Source organism: Arachis stenosperma, chromosome 9, assembly GCF_014773155.1.
Source record: "Arachis stenosperma cultivar V10309 chromosome 9, arast.V10309.gnm1.PFL2, whole genome shotgun sequence".
Taxonomy (NCBI): Eukaryota; Viridiplantae; Streptophyta; class Magnoliopsida; order Fabales; family Fabaceae; genus Arachis; species Arachis stenosperma.
Window position 1 is genome coordinate 66,993,473 of NC_080385.1, and position 27,297 is coordinate 67,020,769.

At 37.5% G+C, this 27,297-nt stretch overlaps 1 protein-coding gene across 1 annotated transcript; it reads left to right on the forward strand.

Annotated features, from left to right (window-relative positions):
- Window positions 1–6,072: 6,072 nt before the first annotated feature.
- Window positions 6,073–10,567, forward strand: LOC130948723 (uncharacterized). Its single transcript, XM_057877577.1, has 3 exons — window positions 6,073–6,393; window positions 6,871–8,693; window positions 9,674–10,567. Exons 2-3 carry the CDS (start codon window positions 7,098–7,100, stop codon window positions 10,064–10,066), a joined length of 1,989 nt encoding a protein of 662 aa, XP_057733560.1. The 5' UTR covers window positions 6,073–6,393; window positions 6,871–7,097; the 3' UTR covers window positions 10,067–10,567.
- Window positions 10,568–27,297: the final 16,730 nt, after the last annotated feature.

A 27,297-nucleotide genomic window follows, 5' to 3' on the forward strand; every position in this document is an offset into this window, starting at 1 on the left:
AAGATGAATATCCGGAGATCCAAGAGCAAATCAGAAACAGGCATTGGGAAATTCTGGCCAATCCTGAAACAAAAGTGGGAAGAAATATGATACAGGAGTTCTATGCTAATCTATGGCAGACAGACAGGCAAAGACTAATTAGAGCTGCTCTCTTTGACCATCAGACCTTAGTCAGAGGAAAGATCATTCATACCAATTCTGACAAGATCAGGGAGATATTCAAGCTTCCTCAACTGAAGGATGATCCAGACTCCTTTAATAGGAGAATGATGAGGGTCAATAAAGGGCTGGACAAGGTTCTGGAGGACATATGCATCCCTGGAGCCAAGTGGACTACCAGCACGACTGGCATCCCAGTTCAACTCAAAAGGGAAGATCTGAAACCAGTAGCCAGAGGTTGGCTGGATTTCGTAGGGCGTTCCATATTGCCCACCAGCAACCGTTCTGAAGTTACCATCAAAAGAGCTGTCATGATTCACTGCATTATGTTGGGAAAAGAAGTGGAAGTCCATCAGCTGATCTCATGTGAGCTATATAAAATAGCAAACAGGAATTCTAAGGACGCCAAATTGGCTTATCCAAGCCTAATTTCTATGCTTTGCAAAAATGCTGGAGTAAAGATGGGAATAACTGAATATATCCTAATTGAAAAGCCCATTACTGGAATATCAATGGTCAGACAACAACAACAAGATGATTCAACCAAGAGGAGAGCACAAGAAGCCCTCCCAGAACTGCCCCAATTCGAATACTGGGAACATCTTGAGGCTTCTATTTCCAGATTGCAAGAAGCTATGGATCAAATAAAGGAAGAACAGAATAATCAAAGTAGCATGATTTGCAAACTGCTCAAGGAACAGGAGGAGCAAGGGCGTGATCTAAGGGAGCTAAAGCGCCAAAAGATTAATCCATGAAAAAGCACCACATATTTTAGAGGAACACCTACTCCTCAAAACAACAGGTTGCTGAGTTCCAATTTTTCTTTTTCTTTTCCTGCTTTTAACTTAGTGATAGCGTTTTTTTTTAGACATTCACCTTAGGAGATATTTAGTAGTAATTAGTATGTCTATTTTGATTTTATTTCCAATTAAGCTATAATTTATTTTTCTCATCATCATCAGGCATGAATAAAGTAGTAGATTTTTTTTAGAATAAAGAAGTAATCTATATTTTTCGAGTTCTTAATAATAAAAATTATAATTAATTATATGTGGTGGCAATACTTTTTGTTCTCTGAATGAATGCTTGAACAGTGCATAATATGTACTTTGAATTTGATGAATATTGGCTCCTGAAAGGATGAAGAACACGAAAAATATTATTGATGATCTGAAAAATCATGAAATTGATTCTTGAAGCAAGAAAATGCAGCAAAAAAAAAAAAAGCCATGAGCACTAGACAAGAGTAAAAAGGATCCAAGGCTTTGAGCATCAATGGATAGGAGGGCCCAAGGAAATAAAATCCAGGCCTAAGCGGCTAAATCAAGCTGTCCCTAACCATGTGCTTGTGTCATGAAGGTCCAAGTGAAAAGCTTGAGACTGAGTGGTTAAAGTCGTGATCCAAAGCAAAAGAGTGTGCTTAAGAGCTCTGGACACCACTAACTGGGGACTCTAGCAAAGCTGAGTCACAATCTGAAAAGGTTCACCTAGTTATGTGTCTGTGGCATTTATGTATCCGGTGGTAATACTGGAAGACAAAGTGCTTAGGGCCACGGCCAAGACTCATAAATAGCTGTGTTCAAGAATCAACATACTACACTAGGAGAGTCAATAATACTATCTGAATTCTGAGTTCCTAAGGATGCCAATCATTCTGAAATTCAAAAGATACAGGGAGATACCAAAACTGTTCAGAAACAAAAAGCTACAAGCCCCGCTCATCTAATAAGAATCTGAGCTTCATTTAAAACTCTAAAATATTATTACTTCTTTATTTCTGCTAAAACATATTTTATTTATCTAGTTGCTTGAGGACAAGCAATAGTTTAAGTTTGGTGTTGTGATGAGCGGATATTTTATACGCTTTTTGGGGGTAATTTCATGTAGATTTTAGCATGTTTCAATTAGTTTTTAGTTAAATATTATTAGTTTTTAGGCAAAAATCATATTTCTGGACTTTACTATGAGTGTGTGTATTTTTCTGTGATTTCTGGTATTTTTTGACTGAAATTGAGGGAGCTGAGCAAAAATCTGACTTAGGCTGAAAAAGGACTGCTGATGCTGTTGGATCCTGACCTCCCTGCACTCAAAATGGATTTTCTGGAGCTACAGGAGTCCAATTGGCGCGCTCTCAACGGCGTTGGAAAGTAGACATCCAGGGCTTTCCAGCAATATATAATAGTCCATACTTTGCGCAAGGATAGACGACGTAACTTGGCGTTGAACGCCAAGTACATGCTGCTATCTGGAGTTAAACGCCAGAAAAACGTCATGATCCGGAGTTGAACGCCCAAAACACGTCATAACCTGGAGTTTAACGCCAGGAAAGGCCTCTACTCGTGGATAGCTTTAGTTTCAGCCCCAGTACACACCAAGTGGGCCCCAGAAGTGGATTTCTGCACCAATTATCTTAGTTTATTCATTTTCTGTAAACCTAGGTTACTAGTTTACTATTTAAACAACTTTTACAGACATTTCTTGTACCTCATGACATTTTCAAATCTGAATTACATACTTTGTGACGGCATGAGTCTCTAAACTCCATTGTTGGGGGTGAGGAGCTCTGCAGCGTCTCGATGATTTAATACAATTCCTTTGTTTTCCATTCAAACACGCTTGTTCTTATCTAAGATGTTTATTCGCGCTTAATTGTGAAGAAGGTGATGATCCGTGACACTCATCACCTTCCTCAATCCATGAACGTGTGCCTGACAACCACCTCCGTTCTACATCAGACTGAATGAATATATCTTAGATTCTCCAACAGAATCTTCGTGGTATAAGCTAGATAGATGACGGCATTCATGAGAATCCGGAAAGTCTAAACCTTGTCTGTGGTATTCCGAGTAGGATTCCGAGATTGAATGACTGTGACGTGCTTCAAACTCCTGAGGGCTGGGCGTTAGTGACAGACGCAAAAGGATCAATGGATTCTATTCCAACCTGATTGAGAACCGACAGATGATTAGCCGTGCTGTGACAGAGCATAGGAACGTTTTCACTGAGAGGATGGGAGGTAGCCATTGACAACGGTTACACCCTATATAGAGCTTGCCATAGAATGGATTTGGCGTGTGAAGAAGGATTTCAAGGAAGAGATGAAGTCAAAGGACAAGGCATCTCCAAAACTCCAACATATTCCCCAGTCCTTTATAAACAAGTAACTCTATTGTTCTCATTTACCTTTCCAATCAAATCTAATTATTCCAACTTACAATTTTAAACATTTTGACATCCTAACTAGGATTAATAAAATAAACATTGATTGCTTCAAGCCAATAATCTCCGTGGGATCGACCCTTACTCACGTAAGGTATTACTTGGACGACCCAGTGCACTTGCTGGTTAGTTGTGCGAATCACAAATTCGTGCACCACAAAGTTATCTTCTTGTCTTCATTCACTTTATAATTTATATCAAGGTGCAGATGAAGGAAACCAAGATGATACCCTCTCCCAACCGAGTGCAAGTGATAAAGCTAAAGAAATTTATGATACGGGGTTATATCATCGATCAACCGGTCGCAAATCCAATCTTAAATCTGAGCTTGATCGTTATTTGAATGAAGACTGTGAGCCAGATGATAAGCCTTTGGATATTCTAGGATGGTGGAAGGCTAACTCGAATCGGTTTTCTATATAAAAACTGGTTTTGAATTTTACTAACCGATTAATAACTAGTTTTATAATGTAAAACCAATTTGGTTAATAACTAAGACTATATTTCTGGTTAACCAAAAAAATTGTTTTGAGTTTTGGATTAACCAAACTATGAACACTCTTAAAGTCAAATAGAACTGACAGATTACAGATTACATGTAAACAAGTATCAAATAAATTAACAAATCCTACAAGTTCAATTCATAAATCACGATAACAGAAACAAGTTACACAAATAGAAACTTAATTTCTTAATAAAAACATATAGTAGGGAATTGATTAAAACAGATTGCATAAATACAAATTTAATTTTAACATCAATAAAAAGGGCAACACAACAATAAACTACAACTTTGAATTCTTCCATTAATTGTTTCAAATCCTTCAAACCAGAAAAAAATGAGAAAAAAATCTACATTAAAGTTGAAGTTTCAGTGTATCGAAGAACCCAAAAAAGGGGATGGCATCGATGAGAAGGAGAAGTGAAGTGACAGACTTATCGTAATTGACAATGACAGTGAGCAACACTTGTTATTGTAAACTTCAGACAAACAACGAAAAAAGCCGCTCAGCCCAGCTCTTGCGATAACAAGAAGAGAGAAATTGCGAAGGGAAGGATGAGAGTAAATACGGTTCGTGATTAGAGGAATCTTGTTCGTGGAGGAGCTTGCACAACCCATGCAGAAGTTGTATATGACCCGTGAAAAAAAAATCTTGCTAATGAACTCTTCTCCTTTTTCTAGGACGAATCGATAGAAAATATTAGAACGGGAAAAGGATGTGAAATAGTAATGAATGAGTGAAAATTGAAAAAATGGGAGAATGATAGAGACTCAAAATCAGTGAATATGAAAATGGATTGATAATCGAAATATGATTCGAGAGAGATGTTTACATGGATTCATTTTGGTGGTTAATACTTAAGAATTTTTTGAATTTTAGTAGAAAACAATCGAACTGAAAAGTTGAGAGAGAGAGAGAACACATGTGTTACTTTTAATCAAAGGAGAAAAGCGTGTCTTACTTTGATCGGCACTACCAAAAGAAAATGGATTTTATATATTAACATATGGGATTTGGATCTTCTAAATTTTGAATTTTATTTTAAAGAGTAAAGTTTGATCTCTCACCCTTCAATGATTTTTCTCTCATATTTTCTCTTGGTCCCACCTATGAAATAAATAATGAGAGATCAAACTTTATTCTCTAAAGTAAAATTCAAAATTTAGAGGATCCAAATCCTAATATATGTGCCTGTGTCATAATTGGTATTGATAAATTTGGCATTTTGTTGGTAAAATAGACTTTTTTTATATATAAAATATCATAATCTCATGCGCCATTTAGAATATAACGATTACTAAATTATCAAAATTTCAAATAAAAAAACACCACAAACATTACTAAATTAAGGGGGTGACTTTTGGCATTATATAACAGTAGCCTTTTTAACCCCATGAAAATGACATGATGTATTATATTTCCGTTCTCTTGTTATGCAACGCAACCCAGAAGAGAGCAAGTGATGATGATTAAAAAAAATGGTTTAGTTAATCCGTAGTTTTAGACCCATATTAAGATTATAAATTAAAATTGTTTTATTAAAAATATAAAAAATTTAAATTATTAATATATTTATATTATATTTATGGAAAATATTTAAAAAATGTTATTAATAAGAGATAGTTAAACCTTTAAACAAATGACAAGTGCTAATAATCTAATAACATTATTACAGCAATCACAACTAAATACTAAATAGTAATACTCCATTAATAAGCAGCAACGCCGGGCAATGTTGGCGTTAGAGTATTTTTAGAGTATTATTGTTATTTTTTAATACTTTTAAAAATAAATTGATTTAAAATTAAAATATATATTAAAATTAATTTATAAAATAAAATTAATATCACTTTAAAAATATAATATTATTTTGATAGAAAATTAATAAAATTTTATTATTTATATAATTATATTAATAAAATAATTTAAAATAATATAAAATTTTAATTAAATTAATACTACATACTAAAAAACAAATTTTATTTTAAATTTTAAATTATTATTTATGACATAAAATTTTATAAATTTTTTTTATAAAATTTAAAATAAAATAAAATTAGAATTAACATTGAAAGGCTCTAATTACTGTTTGCTTTAGCACAAGTCTCCGACACGGTCTCATAATTAATTAATTACTTAATAGTAAATAATATGCAAAAGTGGGTAATTAAGCCAACAAATGCAAAAGCAAAAAAGCGAGAAAGCACAAATGGAATAGAATAGAATTCCAGAGCAGATAGAGAGTAGTAACTAATAATAACTAGAGAAGAGAGGAGAGTGTGTCTCTGAGAAACTGAGAAGGGTGCCTTAATTTCATGTGCTTTTGAGTTGTGCTGTCAGCATTTACCTCTCTCTCTCTCTCTCTCTCGTTCGTACTGTTAGATCCAATCTCCATATCTCTCTCTAAACTCTTTTCTTTCTCTTCAATTCAACCCTAACTCTGAAGTGTTGCCCAATTTCTCTCTCTAACCGTTTCAATCACCTGGCTCTTTCGTTTAATTTCATTTCCCAGGTACTCTGTTGCTTTGCTAATTCCCTCTGCTTAATTGTTTCGTTGTGATTTCTTTTGATCTTTTGCCCCGATTTATTAACTATCTGGAGTTCCGAATTTGCGAAATTTCCGCTTTTTTGTCCGTTTCTTTCTTTGTATATGTATCATTTTTCGTATAATTTCGTTTTATTTAATGTTTTAATTTAAGGAGAAAAAGGTAACTGATTTTTAGGCTTCGAATCTGTCTGGTTCTGCTACTGTTTGGTGATTTGGTTTCTGCTTTCTGAGTTACCTTGAATGGGACTTAAGATCAGCTAGTGTAACAGGATTTTTAGTGTGTAAGTGCAAAATACAGGAGCATAAATACAAAATGTTGAAATCTGAAAAGGTTTCGGAGCAAAAGTAGCTCCGAATGGATATCTAGCTTTTTAATTTTAAATTAACTTGTGTTCTTTATTATTGTTGTTAAGTTATTTATTGCTTCTGGCAATTTAACAGTGGAATTGAACAAGGAATACACTCGGCAGTTTCCCATTATTGGTGGTCTATAATTGAAATTGTTATCCAGTCCTTGAAGCTTAAGAGGCAAAAGTATGAGTGGAGGGTGCCTTATTTCTGATTTATAGCTGGTAGAGTTACCAACCATGGGAGCAAACAGTATCACTCGTGATTATAGATTAGGGACCTAGAAAAGGAATAGAGAGAGAGAGTTGGGAGAGAGATCTATGGAAGATTTGTCCAAGTATGCTCACAGTCCTGCTCACTTGGCAGTTGCCAAGCGTGACCATGCTTCCCTAAGACATATTGTCTCTGTACTGCCCCGCCTTGCCAAGGCTGGCGAGGTCAATACGGAGGCTGAATCTCTGAATGCTGAGCTTCGAGCTGATGAGGTCTCGGCCGTTATTGATCGCCGTGATGTTCCTGGTAGAGAGACCCCTCTTCATCTTGCAGTCCGTATCAAGGATCCAGTGTCTGCTGATATTTTAATGGCTGCTGGTGCTGATTGGAGCTTACAGAATGAGAATGGTTGGAGTGCTCTCCAAGAGGCTGTGTGCACCAGAGAGGAAGCAATTGCTGCGATCATTGCGAAGCACTATCAACCTCTGGCTTGGGCTAAATGGTGTCGTAGACTTCCCAGGATTGTTGCTTCTGCTGCTCGTATCCGTGACTTTTACATGGAGATTTCTTTCCATTTTGAGAGCTCTGTCATTCCTTTTATTGGTCGGATTGCCCCTTCAGATACATACCGAATTTGGAAGCGTGGTTCCAATCTCCGTGCTGATATGACCTTAGCAGGTTTTGATGGCTTCCGCATACAACGATCAGACCAAACATTTTTGTTCCTCGGAGAGGGCTATGCTTCAGAAAATGGTAATTTGACTCTGCCACCAGGCTCTTTGGTTGCTCTTTCCCATAAGGAGAAGGAAATCACCAATGCCTTGGAAGGAGCTGGTAACCAGCCAACAGATGCTGAAGTTGCTCATGAAGTTTCACTGATGTCTCAGACAAATATGTATAGGCCGGGTATTGATGTTACTCAGGCTGAGCTTGTTCCGCATTTGAATTGGAGGCGCCAAGAGAAGACTGAGATGGTTGGGAACTGGAAGGCAAAAGTTTATGACATGCTTCATGTGATGGTAAGTGTGAAGTCAAGACGGGTTCCAGGTGCTATGACGGATGAAGAGCTTTTGGCTGTGGAAGATGGAGAAAGTATGGTGAATGGAGAAAACAATGATGAGTATGACGATGTATTGACTGCTGAGGAAAGAATGCAATTGGATTCTGCATTACGCATGGGGAACAATGATGCCACTTCTCAGGATGAGGAAAATGGAGTCTTTGATGGTCATGAAAACGGTTCAGCAGCTTCCTATGAGAATTGTGAAGCCAATGGAGTGGTGAAAGACAAGAAGAGCTGGTTTGGTTGGAATAAAAAAAACTCAAAAGGCAACAGTGATGAACCTGAGGATCCAAAAACCTCAAAGAAATTTTCAGCACTGGGTCCTGCTGGTGGCCACCAAAGATCTGGTGATCAGCAAAAGCCATCGTGTGAGTTTCAGAAGGAGGACCCAGAGGACACAAAGAAGGGAAAGGATAAAAGCAATAAAAAGAAAAAGAAGAAAGGAGCAGCTAATGAATTTAAGAGTGAGAGTGAGTACAAAAAGGGTTTAAGGCCTGTTTTGTGGTTAACACCAGACTTCCCTTTGAAAACAGATGAGCTTCTGCCTCTACTTGACATCTTAGCAAACAAAGTTAAGGCTATCAGGAGACTCAGAGAACTTTTGACGACTAAACTTCCTCATGGAACCTTTCCTGTGAAGGTAATTCACTTTCTAGTATAACCCTCAGTACTTAAAAATTTTTATAGACTATTGCTCTGTGCGCTTGTGATTACAGTTTGCTAACTTCTTTTCTAATAACTAATAAGTTTATTTGGTACAACTATATAATATATGCTTTATTCACATGTTTCTTTATACATGATAGTTATAAGTTTTCACAAAGTAAAATTTAATGTATCAAATTCTTGTAGTTAAGTGTATATATATGGTTCATCTAAATACAGTTATTCCTCCTTGAAACTTGAAATATTTTCCTTTCTTTTTGGGTTGAGAGACGGTTATCTTTTGTTTTGCAGGGGAGATAAATTATTTTCTTGTGAATCCTGTCACATTAGATTTCTACCTGTCTGGCTGAGTGTTGATAGTTAATTGTTGCTACGAGAGTCTATTGATGTACAAAAAAATGGATAATTCTCCTGAAATAGCAATTATCACTTTATCAAATATGTAACTTAAACTTTGTAACTTCATTACTGAAGATGTTGTGTTGTCACATATAATGCATGGTAAATTCTTCAGAGATAAACAAAAATTCAAATTACAGTTGCTTTCTTAATTCCTTTTCGTATTTCACCCAGATTTATTCTCTAAATTTATTCAAGAGAGGAGTATGCTGGTGTCCTGAATGGAATGGACATCTACATCTGAATGATTACAGTTTTCCTGCTAAATTACTGGATCAAAAAATAGTGAAACTCCTGAACATATATGAGACATGCTTGAAGTTGGCAGATATATATTGCAGAATTTGTTTGTTGGTTAAATATTCACACACGTCTTTTGTATTTTATAATAGACTTCATATATTAAGTTGTCTATTACGATAGTAACATGCCATTTTGTTGATTCACGCACTTCTTTTGTTGCTGTATATTGTGTTATTTTCTGGTATGAATTGTGGTGTATACTGCTTCCATGCATGTGTTTCATAGGCCCATAATTTTGTTACTTCCCTTCAGGTAGCTATCCCAATAGTCCCGACGATACGGGTTCTTGTCACTTTCACAAAATTTGAGGAGCTTCAACCAGCAGAGGAGTTCTCTACTCCACTATCCAGCCCAGCATACTTCCAGGATGCCAAATCTAAGGAATCCGAGGGGTCTTCTTCATGGATTTCATGGATGAAAGGAGCTCGCGGCACACCAACCATCGACACTGATAGTCACAGGTATAGTAAGGATGAAGTGGACCCTTTCAGTATACCTTCAGACTACAAATGGGTGGATGCCAATGAGCGGAAACGGCGAATGAAAGCTAAGAGAGCCAAAACCAGGAAACACAAGAAGCAAACTGCTGCAAAAGGAGGAGATGGAGTTCATCTAGGCAGTGAGAATGTGGAAGAACAACAGTAATAATAATAGCATGGTGTCTCTGTAATTGTTGCTTTGATAATCTTTGCCCGAAAAAGTGTTAGTCTTTGTGCACAACTGACTTTACTTTCCACATTGGATTAATTCGCGAAGACTTCGCCAAGATTTTCTGGCAACCAATTATTTCTCATTCCAATAGGGTGCCTGTGTGTTTTTCCCTGTCGCAGTATTGGCTTAAGAAGAGAGAGCTCTAATCATCCGGAAATTGTTGTATACTTGTATTGTCCACACGAGTCGAAATTGAAGAGGAGAGAGTCCATGCATATCAATATTTGTATCTACATCAGTATCGACGATTATTGACTTTGCAGTTTTGTGAGTTGTATTTCAGTCTTCCTGTTGTATCCTCAAGTTTTGGTTATTTTGTCAAACTGACTTTGCTGTAGTAAAATTTGTTCAACTATTGTTGTATCCAAATTATTGAATTACAGGAACACTTCTGTTTTCTTTTCTTGCTATGATAGGCTGAATCTTTCTTTTTTATTTCTCATCACTTTTGTCCTTCTTCCAAAGTGGGGAATCCAAAGCTCCCTTCAGCTATATTGCAACTCCTTATCCAACTCTAAAGAAATGTGTGTATACTGTTTTCTCTGCCCATGTGAAAACGAAGCTAGAGATGTTTTATTGTCGAGCGATGTTATAAGAAAATTTCAAATTAATGTATTTGTTAGGACATATACTAATCATCATTTAAAACTGATTTGTTATTTCAATTAGCTATTACTTGAATATGGGAAGAAAGTACATAACAGATGTATATTAGGCCTTTGATCATGCCACATGTTATATTGGAATGAGCAAATTATAAAGCTTCCGCGCTTAGTTAGTTTTAAATAATTCAATATCCATTTTCTTCTTGAAATCTTCAATTCGGATATGGTAAATGAAAATGTTTTATCGTAATTGAAAATGTTTTAACAGTAAAAAAGTTACAAAATGTTGATCAAACTAAAATTAATACAAAAAATTCAGGGGGAATTTTGATCCTAAATAAAAGTAAATACTTGTCATTAAAATTCATTTTTGACGAGTAGAAATCACTTTAACAACTAGCAATTACCAAATACCGTAAAAAAAATAATACCAAAAGAGAAATTTGCATATAAAAAAATTGTGAAAAAAAGTGTTTTTTTTTCCCCATAATTTTAAACTAAAGAAATGGATTAAAATTGTGAAAAAAAGTGTTTTTTTTCCCCATATAAAAGTCTTTTCTTCGGCATTGATGATCTTCCAACACCTCTTGTTCATATCCTTCTGTTACTCACATCTAACTCAACTCGCTTTTCTTTCATTCCACTTTTTCTTGTTAGTTGATAAGTACAAGATACTCAAGGGAAAGGTGAACTGAGTATCGAAAAACAATGATAAATTTTCACTATATGGAAGCGTACTTAAATTAATTATGCAAATAATTTTGTACTAGTATTTTTCTAAGGGTTTGTGAGTGAATCCTAAGTACATATAAGGAGCTACTGTTATTTTCAACTTTGGAGGTTTTGAATATATCAAATTCAAAGGAAAATTTGAATGAAATCAGAATTAGTTGGAGAGTCGTAGATGGATTCATGTGGGAATTTGGGTTTGCCTATAAATGGAAGACATATCAACACCAAGGAGAGTGCATCAATAATCAGAGAAGTGAAGTAGCAAAGCAAAACAAAACAACATTAGCTTGTTTTGCTTGTTACATTTAGTGAGATACTTTCTAGTGAGTGTAATATTGTAGAGAAAGTGATATAAAATCGGAATATTGTGAGAAAAATATACTAGATTTTAGGTAGACTCTTTAGTGCTCATTAGTTACTACAAATTATAGTAGAAGAAGAGTGTCACTGTGATCACACTATATTATAGTTACGATTAAATATAGTGGATATTTTCAGAGTTTGGCTTGTAGTTTTTTCCGTGACAATTTTGGAAATTTTCACATTAGATTGAGGGTGTTATTCTTATTCTGAAATAGTACATATTTTACTGTTCATTGTGCAGTACTATTCACTTGTACGGATACTGATCACCTATACAGTTATTATTCACTTGTACAATTATTGTTCACTTGTACGATTTTACAGCATCCACAGTTTTGTTTGCTGTAATTACTAGAGATACTCTATATCAATTTTGGTGCGCTTCCACTCATGCTCGTAGTGTTTAATACGCTAGGAGTGTACCTAACTCTGATTATCCCTAACAAGTGATATCAGAGTCACTTGATTTCAGGATAAAGTTCAATTTGAGTATGCTTTATCTAATCTTCCACATCAAAAAAAAGTTATTCTTTATTAACGGAGAGTTATTCTTGGTTTCAGATCCAAGATGTTGGTACCAAAACTTAAAGTGGATAAATTTGATGGTTCAAATGATTTCAGCTTATATGGAAGCCGAAGGTGGCGTCTCTACTAGACCATTATGGGATAGTAGATGCATTACAAGGTGAAGGTAAATTTTCAACAACGTTTTCTGATTGAACAGTCAGAATAACAGTAGAAGATGTTGATCAAGCTATAATGTTGTTAACGTCACTACCTTCCTCGTACGATAATTTCTATGATACCATGATATATGCTAGATCCGAAATCATAGTGCAAAATATCAAAGATGCATTGATGACAAAGGAACACTAGAAATTAGTATCTGAATCCATTGTTGAATAAGCAGCAGATGGATTGTTCGTGACAAAAGGACGTAGTAATGATAGAGGATCCACAAGCTCAAACAAGAGAAGGTCAAAATCTAGAAAGCACAAGTCTGTCAAGTGCTTTCATTGCTAGCAGCTAGGACACATTAGAAGAAATTACCTACAAAAGGACAGAGAAATCAGAAAACTATGCCAACATAATCTGGTTCTACTCTAACCATATTTATTGATAACTGCAGAGACGAAAGGATCATGGATTCTAGCGTATCCTTCCACATGACACCTAGCAAAGATCTTTCCATTTCTTACAAAAATAGAAAAGAAAAGGTGTGACAGGGAGATAATAGACTAATTACAATTGTAGGTGAAGGAGAAGTGCATATTGAATTAGATGATGACACTAGTATATTGATATATTCATGGCACATACTAGAATTGGGTAAAAACTTGATTTCATTGACCACTGTTCCGGCCTGGCCCATCTGGTGCAACGCCCCGACCCGAGCAGCCGACCCAGCAAGCGCGACACCCAAACTGAGAGGAACACGCGAACATTCTCTCTCCTCCAGCAAGGCATATGATATCTGGGAGGGAAAATTTTTTGGAAGGCAGGTTTGCCCCTGTGGGGCCCGCCCTAGGCATAGAATATATAAGGAGAGGGCCCTATCCTTCCTTCACGGTACGTTACTATCCCCTCACTTTTACTACCATCTTGTACGGATTTTGACTGGGGTGTCGGAGTCCCTTTTGAAGGTGGCTCCTCTCCACTTCACTACAACAACTCGGGAGTTCGCGTAGCTATTTCATTCACCCTCCGACATCAGTCCAGGAAGTCCAGTCGCGCTCTAGCGACCCAGATCCAAGTCCCTCGTATCTTCCACACACTCTGTTCACCCGACCCATATGTCACCCGACTAAACGACCGTCTGTGGGGACCCTAACTGAGGTGGCCTGAATGGACTTCCTGTTGGGCCCAGTGGAAGGGCAAGATGGAGGTATGTAAGAACCAGAGTTTTCACGAATAGAATAATTTACATGCCCAAATTAGGGTCCGAAAAGTTAGAACGAGAATTTGGGGATTCAAATATGATTTTTGGACTCAGTAGGCTTTTCTGAGTTAGAACCGGTCGAACCGGGCAAAAAATATGCTAACAGGTTGGATCGGACCCAAGTTGGGCCCAACCCAACATATATAAGGGTTCATTAAATGAAGCCATTCAACACACCACACTCACAAACACAACACACCAGCTGAGAAAGAGAAGAGGGAGAAGAGTCATTATTCACTTCTCACTTCAATCCGCGATATCTCGAGCCACGGTGCTTCGATTCGCGTGCCGTCAGTGGCTACGCGAAGCTCTCGCCGAGCCCGTCGTTTCTCTCTAAGCTTTGTGGTAACCTTTTCGAGTTTCCTTGCCCAGTTTTTTGCCCTTGTGAAATTCGAATTTTGGTATTTGATTTTGAGTGGAATCTTGTGTTTTGGGTGTTTAGGTACACTCTAGCACTTGATTGCCTGTTGTTTTGGCTTCCAAAACTGTTGTGTAAGGTTTGTTATTCTTCATATCTTGTGATTTTGTGATTAGGTTAAATCCTAGGTTGGTTAGTCATGATTTATGTGTATTATAGCTTGAGGTTGTAGTTTTTGGCAATTTTTGGAGCTTGTTGGTGCTTGTTCGAGTCACATTGGAGGCTTGCTTGTGGTTGAAAGCTCAACTTGTGCTCTTTTGGGGGTTTGGTGCATATTGGGAATCGGCCAAGGTATGGTTTCAGTTTTCTCTATGTAGTATATAATATTCATGGACACTTAGGCTAGTGACCCGTAGGATAGGGATTGAGTTGATATGGTTGATGATGTTGGTTGGTTGAATGAGGTGTGATGAATTAATATTATTTATGTTGTTAAATAATGATGTTGAGATTATGATGTATGATGAATGATTATTGTTGGTCATTGATTTGGAGTATGAATGAGTTTAAGGATGAAAATTGAGAGTGATAGAATGATGAATGGTGAATGTGTTGGTGGAGAATTGTTTGTAATTGTTATATGTTGATATTTGAGATTTGAGAATGATGAAGTATGATGGAAGATTGGTATCAATTGTGAATTGTGACCCAATAGGGTAGATTTTGGTGAAAAATGGAGTTTGGAACGGTTTTATCTGGTTTTGGTTGGTTTAAGTGGTGAAAATTGAGAAATTGGATTTTGGTAAACTTTTGGTAAAAAGTTGGTTTTTGATGAACTTTGTCCTATCATAACTTATGTCTCAGTTTTCAAAATTGATTGAAATTTGTTTGAAATTAAAGCTTATTGAAAACTCTTTAAATCGATATAAAGTTTGTGAAATTTGGATCTTTGTAGAGGGAGTTATGATCATTCAAAGTTTGGGGTAAAAATCTGAAATTCTGCAGAGTTGCAGAATTTTGTGATTTCTGGTATGTGCGCACACACAGCCTTGTGCGCACGCACAACCTTGTGAAAATTTAAACCTATTTGCACGCACACCCATGTGCGTATGCACACGCAGGGGAAGGCTTCCTGTTCACAGCGCTAGCACAGCTTGTGCGCGCACATACCCAATGAGGATTTACAACCTGTGCGTATGCACAGCCCTTTGCGCACACACACGTTGGAAATGTCAGTCTGTTGGGGGTGCTAGCATGCCTTGTGCAAGCGAACAGAATTGCAAAATTTGGTACCTGTGCATACGCACATCCCTATGCATATGCACACGTTTTAAAACTTCTCTTGGGCATGCACACGCACACCCCTGTACGTAAGCGCACGCCCTATTTCTCAAACTTAAACTTTATTTTCAATTATTTCACCTTCCCAAAAAGCTTGTAAGCTTCTGTGACACCCTTTTAAGACCCTTGGACTTATTTTTGGGCTTTGAAATATGGGAAAGGTCCTAGGAAGATTTGATTTGGTATTCTTTTGAGAACTAAGACAACAGAGGTTTAGGTTTCTGGTGTATTGAGCATGAGTTTGGTTGAGAGGGAAGGAGGAGTAGTGAACTAGGTGATTGCTGACAATGAATTGAGAAAACTAATGAACTCTGTGTTAGGAAAGGAAATAATGAACTAATGATGGTTGTGATGGGTTGATGAGCGGATAATTTATACGCTTTTTGGCATTGTTTTTAGTATGTTTTTAGTATGTTTTAGTTAGTTTTTATTATATTTTTATTTGCTTTTAGTTAAAATTCACTTTTCTGGACTTTACTATGAGTTTGTGTGTTTTTCTGTGATTTCAGATATTTTCTGGCTGAAATTGAGGGACCTGAGCAAAAATCTGATTCAGAGGCTGAAAAGGACTGCAGATGCTGTTGGATTCTGACCTCCCTGCACTCAAAGTGGATTTTCTGGAGCTACAAAAGCCCAATTGGTGCGTTCTCAATTGCGTTGGAAAGTAGACATTCTGGGCTTTCCAGCAATGCTTAATAGTCCATACTTTGCCCGAGATTTGATGGCCCAAACCGGTGTTCCAAATCAGCTCAAAACTGCCCGGCGTTAAACACCGGAACTGGCACAAGAATGGGAGTTAAACACCCAAACTGGCACAAAAGCTGGCGTTTAACTCCAAGAAAAGTTTTTACACATGAGTGCTTCAATTCTCAGCCCAAGCACACACCAAGTGGGCCCGGAAGTGGATTTTTATGTCATTTACTCATCTTTGTAAACCCTAAGCTACTAGTTCTCTACAAATAGGACCTTTTGCTATTGTATTTTCATCTTTTGATCACTTTAGATCTTAGGATCATCTTTGGATATTTAGTTCTTAGATCATTGGGAGGCTGGCAATTCGGCCATGCCTAGACCTTGTTCTTATGTATTTTCAACGGTGGAGTTTCTACACACCATAGATTAAGGTGTGGAGCTCTGCTGTACCTCGAGTATTAATGCAATTACTATTGTTCTTCTATTCAATTCAGCTTATTCTTGTTCTAAGATACTCATTCGCACCCAAGAACATGATGAATGTGATGATTATGTGATGCTCATCATCATTCTCACTTATGAACGCGTGCCTGACAACCACTCCCGTTCTACAAGCAAACAAGGCTTGAATGTTTATATCTTGGATTCCTTAATCAGAATCTTCATGGTATAAGCTAGAATTGATGGTGACATTTAAGAGAATCCGGAAGGTCTAAACCTTGTCTGTGGTATTCTGAGTAGGAATCAATGATTGAATGACTGTGACGAGCTTCAAACTCCTGAAGGTTGGGCGTTAGTGACAGACGCAAAAGAATCACTGGATTCTATTCCAACCTGATTGAGAACCGACAGATGATTAGCCGTGCTGTGACAGAGCGCATTGAATATTTTCACTGAGAGGACGGGACTGTAGCCACTGACAACGGTGATGCCCAACATACAGCTTGCCATGGAAAGGAGTAAGAAGGATTGGATGAAGACAGTAGGAAAGCAGAGAGACGGAAGGGACAAAGCATCTCCATACGCTTATCTGAAATTCTCACCAATGAATTACATAAGTATCTCTATCCTTATTTTATGCTTTATTCATAAATCACCCATAACCATTTGAATCTGCCTGGCTGAGATTTACAAGATGACCATAGCTTGCTTCTTACCAACAATCTCCGTGGGATCGACCCTTACTCGCGTAAGGTTTATTACTTGGACGACCCAGTGCACTTGCTGGTTAGTTGTGCGAAGTTGTGATAAGGAGTTGAGATTGCAATTGAGCATACCATGTTGATGGCGCCATTGAAGATTACAATTTCGTGCACCATAGGTTGAGGGCTCAGAACAAAATGATGAATCTTGATGAATGTTGAGAGTGTGCTAGACACTATATCCTTGGAATGATCGTGTTTGAAAGAGAGTGTGCCGACACTATATCCTCGGAATGTTAAGTGTTGATAATTAAAAGTGGATTGAGATGAGAATTGGTGATGACTAGTGATGATTGGAGGCATATGGACTTGTTGGATGTGAAAAGTGTACCAGGCACTATATCCTTGGAATGATTTATGATGAATCAGATGTTGTTGTTATTTTCCTTCTCTGCTGTAAGAGTGTGCAAGGCACTATATCCTCGGAACAATAGTATGCCAGACACTATATCCTCGAAACGATAGTATGCCATGCACTATATCCTCGGAACAAAAGCGTGCCAGGCGCAATATCCTCGGACGTGGCAAAAAAGGCGACATCCGAAAGGATGTGTCGGGTTGGCATTCATAGACCGACAAGTGATATCAGGAGCCAATAGGACAGGCATTCATCATGTGCATCTACTATGTGTTTATGTTTGCTTTGCCTAACTGCATCTCTTGCCTAAATGAACAACATGCTTAATTGCTAGTTGTTTTACTTGTTGTATATGTACATTTCTTGTGATTTACGTGCTTGTATTAATTGTAGCTGTCTGGGATTAAGGAGGTTCGGAAGGCGGTGGCGATGGGATCGCATGGAGAATGGGTTGGCAAAGGCTGTGGGACAGCAGTGTTTGGTTAGAATAGAAATCCCTAAGATAGAGTACCCCATTTATTTATGTTAAGATTTATATATATATATGATTTACTGTTTTAGATATGCCTTAAGATAAATCTTGTGATGGATATGAAGCCTAGGATTGCATTTGGCGTCTCGGGGTCTTATATCCTACATCATTAGGCACTGTTACCATACTGAGAACCTCCGGTTCTCATACCATATTTCTGTTGTATTTTTCAGATGCAGGTCGCAACCTACCCCGATGAGTTGCTTGGGATGGTGACAGAAGCGGAGGTTCATGATACTTTTGGAGTCTTTTGATTTTGTTTATGCATCTCTCACTTTTGTACTTTGCTTTTGGCCCAGAGGCTTGTATTGAGAGAGGAAAAACTTGTATAAGCTATTTTAAACTTCTGATTCTGTTTTGTCTGTATATAGCTAGCCGGCATAAACTCCACGAGCAGTGGCTAGATTCTTATGATATTATATACTTATCTTTTGTTATATTATATATGTTTCTTGTGCTTTAAGTTAGAAGCTTCGTTAGTACGTTTTGCGCTTTTCAAATCCTATTTTTGAGCTATATCCTTCATCAGGCTTCTAGATTATATTAATTCTTTTTATATATTATACGTATGAGCTTAGAACTGTCGTAATCTCTGATTAACCTTTTCTTTACGAGGCGAGGTAAAGCTTAGGCTAATTAGCGTGTTACATTTAGTGGTATCAGAGCGGTTCGTCCTTGTGAGCCTAAGGGATAAACCGATTGTGCTTCATTGCATACTCTGTGTGTCTTTTTCTGTGATTCTATTAGGTTATCTACTTGATGTTGCTTAGCATGATTGTTTGTGAGTGCCTGTTTGGGATAATTGAAGCACTAGGCTTTTGATATTGAGACTGATCACCTTGCTATTAATTGTTTGGGGTAGACAGGAACCCTAATGGTCACTCGCGAACGAGGTCATACGCGTTCACAAGGAAAGAGTAGGAATGAGCGACCGGCCAATAACTATGCCGAGTTCATGGTGGCAATGGTGAATCTTGCAAACACCATGGAGGCAAATGCTACTGCGACTCTGCAAGCTGTGCAGAGGTTAGGTCAATGACAAACCCCAATTTGATGGTTTATCTTGTATTGAATCTAGGGGATTTTATCACCTTTTACCCACATTTATTCAATGAAATAGTATGGTTTTGTATATTCTCCTTTAATTGTGCTTAAGAGTGAAAACATGCTTTCTAGGACTTAAAATAGCTAAATTTAATTCTCCTTGATTCCATTAGATGCCTTGATATGTTTGCTAAGTGATTTCAGACTTAGAAGGCAAAGATTGGATCAAGGGAATGAAGAAAGAAGCATGAAAAGTTGGAGAACTCATGAAGAAATGAAAGAACCGGAAAGCTGTCAAGCCGACCTCTTCGCACTTAAACGACCATAACTTGAGCTACAGAGGTCCAAATGATGCGGTTCCAGTTGGGTTAGAAAGCTAACATCCGGGGCTTCGAAACAATATAAGATTTGCCATAGTTGCTACACGTATGGTGGCGCGCACGCGCAAAGTACGTGCACGCGCCGTTGCTGCCACCTAGTTCACTTAAAGCAACATGTGGCCAGCGATTTTAGAAGCCTTGTGGGCCCAATCCAACTCATTTCTGATGCTATTTAAGCCAAGGATTGAAGAAGAATCAACTGAACTTTTAACCATTAGTTTAGTTTAGTAGCTAGAAGTTAGTTTCTAGAGAGAGAAGCTCTCACTTCTCTCTAGAATTAGGATTAGGATTAGGATTAGTTCTTAGATCTAGGTTTTAATCTTTGCTTTCTTCTACTTCTACATTTCAATTCTTTGTTGTTAGATTCATCTTCTTCTACTCTTTTGTTGTAATTTCCTTTATGTTCTTCTTACATTTTGTTGTAGATCTAGTATTGTTCCCTCTACATTCTTTCAATTCAATAAGAGGTAATTCATAATAATTGTTCTTCTTTGCTTTTCCATTGTTAATCTCTTGCCTTTGTAGTTAGATCTCTCTTTAATTCTTGCAATTTATGTTGTTTAATTCTATTGCACTTTATGTGTTTGTTAAAATGTCTCTTTTAGTTTTAGTGTAGATTTTGTTCCTCTTGGCCTAGGTAGAGTAATTAGTGACACTTGAGTTATCTAATTCCTTTGTTGATTGATAATTGGAGAGATTGCTAATTGGTTTGGAGTGCACTAAAGCTAGTCTTTCCTTGGGAGTTGGCTAGAACTTGTGGCTCAAATCAATTCATCCACTTGACTTTCCTTTATCTAGTAAGGGTTAACTAAGTGGTAGCAATGAACAATTCTCATCACAATTGAGAAGGATAACTAGGATAGGACTTCTAATTTTCATACCTTGCCAAGAGCCTTTTATAGTTGTTAGTTTATTTTTATTGCCATTTACTTTCATGCCTCTTATCAAAACCCCAAAACAACTCAAACCAATAACAAGACACTTTATTGTAATTCCTAGGGAGAACAACCCGAGGTTTGAATACTTCGGTTTATAAATTTAGGGGTTTGTTTTAGTGACAAACAACTTTTTGTATGAAAGGATTAGCGATTGGTTTAGAGACTATACTTGCAACGAGAATTCATTTGTGAAATTCTAAACCATCAAAAATCTAATCGTCAAAATGGCGCCGTTGCTGGGGAATTGCAATGGTTTTGTGTTATTGGTTATTGTATATATGTGAATATTGTGAATAGCTTGATTTTTTTGATTGCTTGTTAGTTTTCGCTAGTCTTAGTATTTTGTTTCATTATTTCTTATTAGTTTTTGTTTCTTATTTGCTCTTGCTATCATGAATTCTCACCTTGGCTATGAGTTTGGTTATCAAAATGTTGTAGGAAATGAAGACTATAATGAAGATGTGTATCAAGAATGGGATAACCAAAGGTGGGAGGAGCCATATGCATATGATCAATCTTCTTGGCAACAACCTCCACCAATGAACTATGAAGAAGAGCCATTCCATGATGCATACCAATCAAATGGCTATGGTGAATCTCCTTGTGACTTTTAAGAACCACCACCATATGCCTATGATTCACATCCTCAACATGAGCCTCAACCACACTCACAAGCCTATTTTTACCAACCACCTTCATATGACCCTAATACATACCCATCCTACCAACAACCATATGAGCCGTATGAACCACACATAGAGCCACCACCACCCCAACATCAACATTTTCAAGAGCCACCCCCTCCATATTATTACCAAGATGAACCACCTCCAATATACGAAAATTTTCAACCACAAGATGAATACTACTTTCCACCACAATCTCCCATGGAAGAATACTCATATCCATTGATCCAAGAGCCACATGATCCTAATCATATTATCCAAGAGGAACAAGAGTCAAGGGATCATCTCAAGGAAGTATTGGATCAATTTCAAGCAACTATGGAGTGCGTTGTGCAACAAGTGAAAAGAATGGAAAACATTGAACCACCACAACGCTACCAAGAAGAACCACCTTCCTACTATGAACCCTTCCCCCAAAATGATGAATCCTTCCAACCACCCCAATCTCTAATGGATGAAACCCTTGGTGTTCTTGTTCAAGGGCAAGAAGAGATGAAAAGGGATGTGCAAAATTTCATGGCCGCCTTAGATGCGGTAACAAATCAATTAGCCTCCCAATGCTTGAACACTCAAGGAACTCCCATGGCTACATGTGGAGAATCAAATGAAGAACATAGCATGAAGGAGAGATTGGAAATTCCGGTGGGAAATGAAGGAAGTTACTTTGTATTGGAACAATTGGAGGAAGCTTTAATGGTTGAAGACAAGGAAGAAGTGGTAGAAGACTTAGGAGATGCGGAGCCTCCATGGGAACATAGAGTTGAAGAAAACCCCTCCAAGATGATTGAAGTTGATGCTAGGGAGGAAAGTGCACACCTTCCAAGGCATATTCCATATGAAGACTTGGATGGGATAGAGCAAGAATTGAAGTCCCATGGCAATGAAGAGCAAGCACCAAGTCCTAGTTGTGGAGAATCCTTTGAACTTGAAGAACCTTCTCCCGGTGCATTTGAAAATGTTGTGGAGGTAAACTTATTTCACCCTCCCAATTATAGTTTGATTAAGGGAAAAGGCTTAAATAGTACTAATGAGCAAAGGATTGGAATAGAGAAATCTTGTGAAGAGGTGGAAGTCCTTAGAAATAGAAGGATGGGAGTGGAATACGCTTTGTCAAGATTGTTGGAAGCATCTCTACCTAGGTTGCCATCTACTCCCTCACTTGAGTGGGTAAAATTCATTTCTATTAGCTTTATTGTCCCACTTGAATATGGTTTGCTTGAAACGGATGGCCAACTTAGGGAAGTTTGTGGGATGAAGCGTAAGCGGAAAAGGTTTTGTGGTGGGCGTTGCAAATCAAGGCTCATTATGGTTGATGCATCAAACATGAGATATAAAGGATGGAGTAGTGCTAAAATAGATGGGTCTAGAAGGATTGTTGGGCACTTCATAGAGAATTCACCCTACTCACCACCCGGTTGGACTAATAATGATGATCAACCTCAAGACGGGTGTGAAAACAAAGTGTGGGACCCCGGATCACAAAAAGAGGATCAACTTTGGGAGCCCCAAGCTTGTGAAGAACTCCATCAACACTTGGCTCAATCCATAAGAAATCTTGGGGTACAATGGAGAACCAAGCATTGGTGGGAGTTCCAAGATGAATTCAAGCACAAGCCACCTTGAGAAGAGCTCCCCATAAGTCCAACTTAAGGACAATAAATAAAAGTGCTAGGTGGGAGACACCCCACCATGGTAACATCTTTTCATTTTCTTTCTTTGTACATATTGGTAGAATTAGTTTAACTTCATGTTTTTATTGGTTTGTTAAGTTTAGTTAGAAGTATAATATGATAAATAAGGTTTTAGGGTGTTTTGGTAGCTGTTTGGAGGATTGAAAGGCTTGGATTGGTGTAAGAACTTAGAAAAATATTTTTGAAAAACAGAACACTATCCACGCGTGCGCGCACATAACGCGTACGCGCACCTGAGCATTTTTTGACCACCCACGCGGACGTGCATTGTACGTGTACGCGTGGATGCAAAAAATTTGACTCCGGCCAAAAACCCGAGAGTTAGGCCTGCGCTGTGCGAACATTGGGCCTAGAGCACAAGTCTATGCACGCGTACGCGCACCTGGCGCGTACGCGCACCTGGCGCGTACGCGCACATGATCTTAAATTCGCAATGCGCGCGCACGCACACTGTGCGCGCGCGCGTCGATTGCACAATCTGCACTCTCGGTACTTTTACCCGAGAGTTGTGCCAGACTTGGGCCGACATTATGCCTCCGGCCTAACTCGACGCACGCGTGCGCGCACCTGGCGCGTACGCGTCCTTCAACCAATATGCACATCGACGCGTAGGCGTGCATGACGCGCACGCGTCGGTAAAAAAAAAAATAAAAAATAAAAAAAAAGAGTTTTTTTCCTCATCTTCCATTTTCTTTTGTTCACTGCATTCGCATACTTCTACTCTTTCCATTTTCATTTTGTTTCTATAGCATGTTTTCAGTTTTTTTTTCTAAGTGTCATTTCAATAATGGTGTTGGATTCTTACACTCAATTGTTGAGAAATTCTTGCATTATTTTGGTGCCTCTTGACTTGTTTGATATTGTTGGGTGATGAAACTTTTAAATCAATGCTTCATCTTGTATGACTCTTATGTCTGTGTGCATTGATATGACCTCATATTGTCTTTCATGACCCACTTCTTCTTATGTGAACTTGATGTGCCATATGCTCTTCACGCTTCGATTTTACTCTTGCATCAAGTATTAGTTAATATGCCATTAGCTTATATTGTTTTCTCACTTACATGCGTAGCTAACATGTAGTGAGAACCTTACTCTTCTTTGGCATTAGCCCCGCCTATGTTCTAATTGCCTTGATATCTTTGTTATAGGCTTAATTTTCTTTCTTTCTTTCCTTTTGGGTTGGCCACCAATACGGAGGAGAAAGGAAAAGCTTTTAAATGGGGCAACAAACAAGTCATCCGCACAACCTTTTGAAGGAGCTCATCAATTGTGGCAACTCATCCACCTTGCTCATCTTTGAGTGCACCGAGGACGGTGCAAACTTTTAAGTGTGGGGAGGTCGTCCGACCGTTCGGCGATTTCGGGTGACAAGTTTCTAATCCCAACACTTTTGCATTTCATTCTAGGATTTTAGGATTTTCACTTGCATTCCCTCAATTTTTTGCATATGTATACACAATAAGCTTAGTCAAAATAATGAAAATTTTCAAGATTTCTATCTATAGGGCACCTTAATTGATTTGAGTGAAAACTTTTCATAGAACTTGCTTGAAATATATATATATTGTGGATCATATTTTTGAGCTAAGAACACAAGCAAGTGAGATTTGAGCCTAATGATGTGGTTACATCTTATAACCACTTATTTTCCTTCTTGTGTGCATTATTCTCTTTCTACGAATGTAATCTTTGATTTGTTTGATTCTTTATGTCCATTATTTTGTGTATTCATGCATTTATATGATTGAGGCCATCATTCCATTAGCTCACTTACCCAAATGGCCTTACCTTTTATCTTCCTTTGTTAGCCAAATTTGAGCCTACGCTTAACCCACTTTGTTCTTAATTTAGCATATTACAAGCCTTAAAGCGAAAAATAATAAACGTCCTTAATTTGGATCTTTTATTAGCTTAGGCTAGTGTGTGTGAGTATCATTCAAGTGTGGAAATCTTGGGACATTGGGGGAATAAAATGGTAGTTTTGTATTTTTATTGAAATTATTGGGAATTGGGGTACATGCTCATGTATTGATTAAATGTATAGACCTTATGCATTGATGTTCTTGTGTATATAGAAAAAAAAAGAAAAAAAAATAAAAGAAAAAGAAAAGAAAAAGAAAAAAAACAATATAAAAAAAATAAAAAAAAAAAGAAAGAAAAAGAAGAAATAAAAAAGAGAGGAATAAAAAGGGGACAAAATGCCCCAAATCAAAGTATAGCTCAATAAAATCAATGCATAAGTGTTGTGAAATGAAAAGAAAATGCATGAGTATGTGAAAAAGTGAAAAATGGGTAGTTAGATTAGAACTTAATTGAATAGGATGTCATAGGTTAGGTGGGAAGTCTAAACTTATCAAAGATTCAAATTCCAAGCTCACTTAACCAAATATGCATCCTACCTTGACCCTAACCCCATTACAACCTATGAAAAGACCTCATGATATATGTATGCATGCATGAAATATTTGTTGATTGTTAGAAGAAGAACAAATCTTGGAAAGCATGATTAGGAGAGAATTGAGTGAATCAACCCTAAACACTTGAGCGAATAGAGTGCAAATACATCCGGTGAGGGTTTGATGCTCAATTACATGTTTCCACCAATGATCATCTCCTTTCATGCAAGTTTGTAAAAATATTTAATAGCTCGATTCAATTGTGGTTTGGCATGGTTGTTAATACCTTTTGCCCTTGTGCTTATATATGCTTCTTGGGAATTAATTTTTTTTGACCAAGCAATTGCATTCATGTAGATAGTTGCATATAGGTAGATTGCATTTAGTTAGTTTTCATTGAATAAATGTTGATCCCTTTGCTTTCTTTTGGCTTAAGCATGAGGACATGCTTGGTTTAAGTGTGGGGAGGTTGACAAACGCCAATTTGATGGTTTATCTTGTATTGAATCTAGGGGATTTTATCACCTTTTACCCACATTTATTCAATGAAATAGTATGGTTTTGTATATTCTCCTTTAATTGTGCTTAAGAGTGAAAACATGCTTTCTAGGACTTAAAATAGCTAAATTTAATTCTCCTTGATTCCATTAGATGCCTTGATATGTTTGCTAAGTGATTTCAGACTTAGAAGGCAAAGATTGGATCAAGGGAATGAAGAAAGAAGCATGAAAAGTTGGAGAACTCATGAAGAAATGAAAGAACCGGAAAGCTGTCAAGCCGACCTCTTCGCACTTAAACGACCATAACTTGAGCTACAGAGGTCCAAATGATGCGGTTCCAGTTGGGTTAGAAAGCTAACATCCGGGGCTTCGAAACAATATAAGATTTGCCATAGTTGCTACACGTATGGTGGCGCGCACGCGCAAAGTACGTGCACGCGCCGTTGCTGCCACCTAGTTCACTTAAAGCAACATGTGGCCAGCGATTTTAGAAGCCTTGTGGGCCCAATCCAACTCATTTCTGATGCTATTTAAGCCAAGGATTGAAGAAGAATCAACTGAACTTTTAACCATTAGTTTAGTTTAGTAGCTAGAAGTTAGTTTCTAGAGAGAGAAGCTCTCACTTCTCTCTAGAATTAGGATTAGGATTAGGATTAGTTCTTAGATCTAGGTTTTAATCTTTGCTTTCTTCTACTTCTACATTTCAATTCTTTGTTGTTAGATTCATCTTCTTCTACTCTTTTGTTGTAATTTCCTTTATGTTCTTCTTACATTTTGTTGTAGATCTAGTATTGTTCCCTCTACATTCTTTCAATTTAATAAGAGGTAATTCATAATAATTGTTCTTCTTTGCTTTTCCATTGTTAATCTCTTGCCTTTGTAGTTAGATCTCTCTTTAATTCTTGCAATTTATGTTGTTTAATTCTATTGCACTTTATGTGTTTGTTAAAATGTCTCTTTTAGTTTTAGTGTAGATTTTGTTCCTCTTGGCCTAGGTAGAGTAATTAGTGACACTTGAGTTATCTAATTCCTTTGTTGATTGATAATTGGAGAGATTGCTAATTGGTTTGGAGTGCACTAAAGCTAGTCTTTCCTTGGGAGTTGGCTAGAACTTGTGGCTCAAGTCAATTCATCCACTTGACTTTCCTTTATCTAGTAAGGGTTAACTAAGTGGTAGCAATGAACAATTCTCATCACAATTGAGAAGGATAACTAGGATAGGACTTCTAATTTTCATACCTTGCCAAGAGCCTTTTATAGTTGTTAGTTTATTTTTATTGCCATTTACTTTCATGCCTCTTATCAAAACCCCAAAACAACTCAAAACAATAACAAGACACTTTATTGTAATTCCTAGGGAGAACGACCCGAGGTTTGAATACTTCGGTTTATAAATTTAGGGGT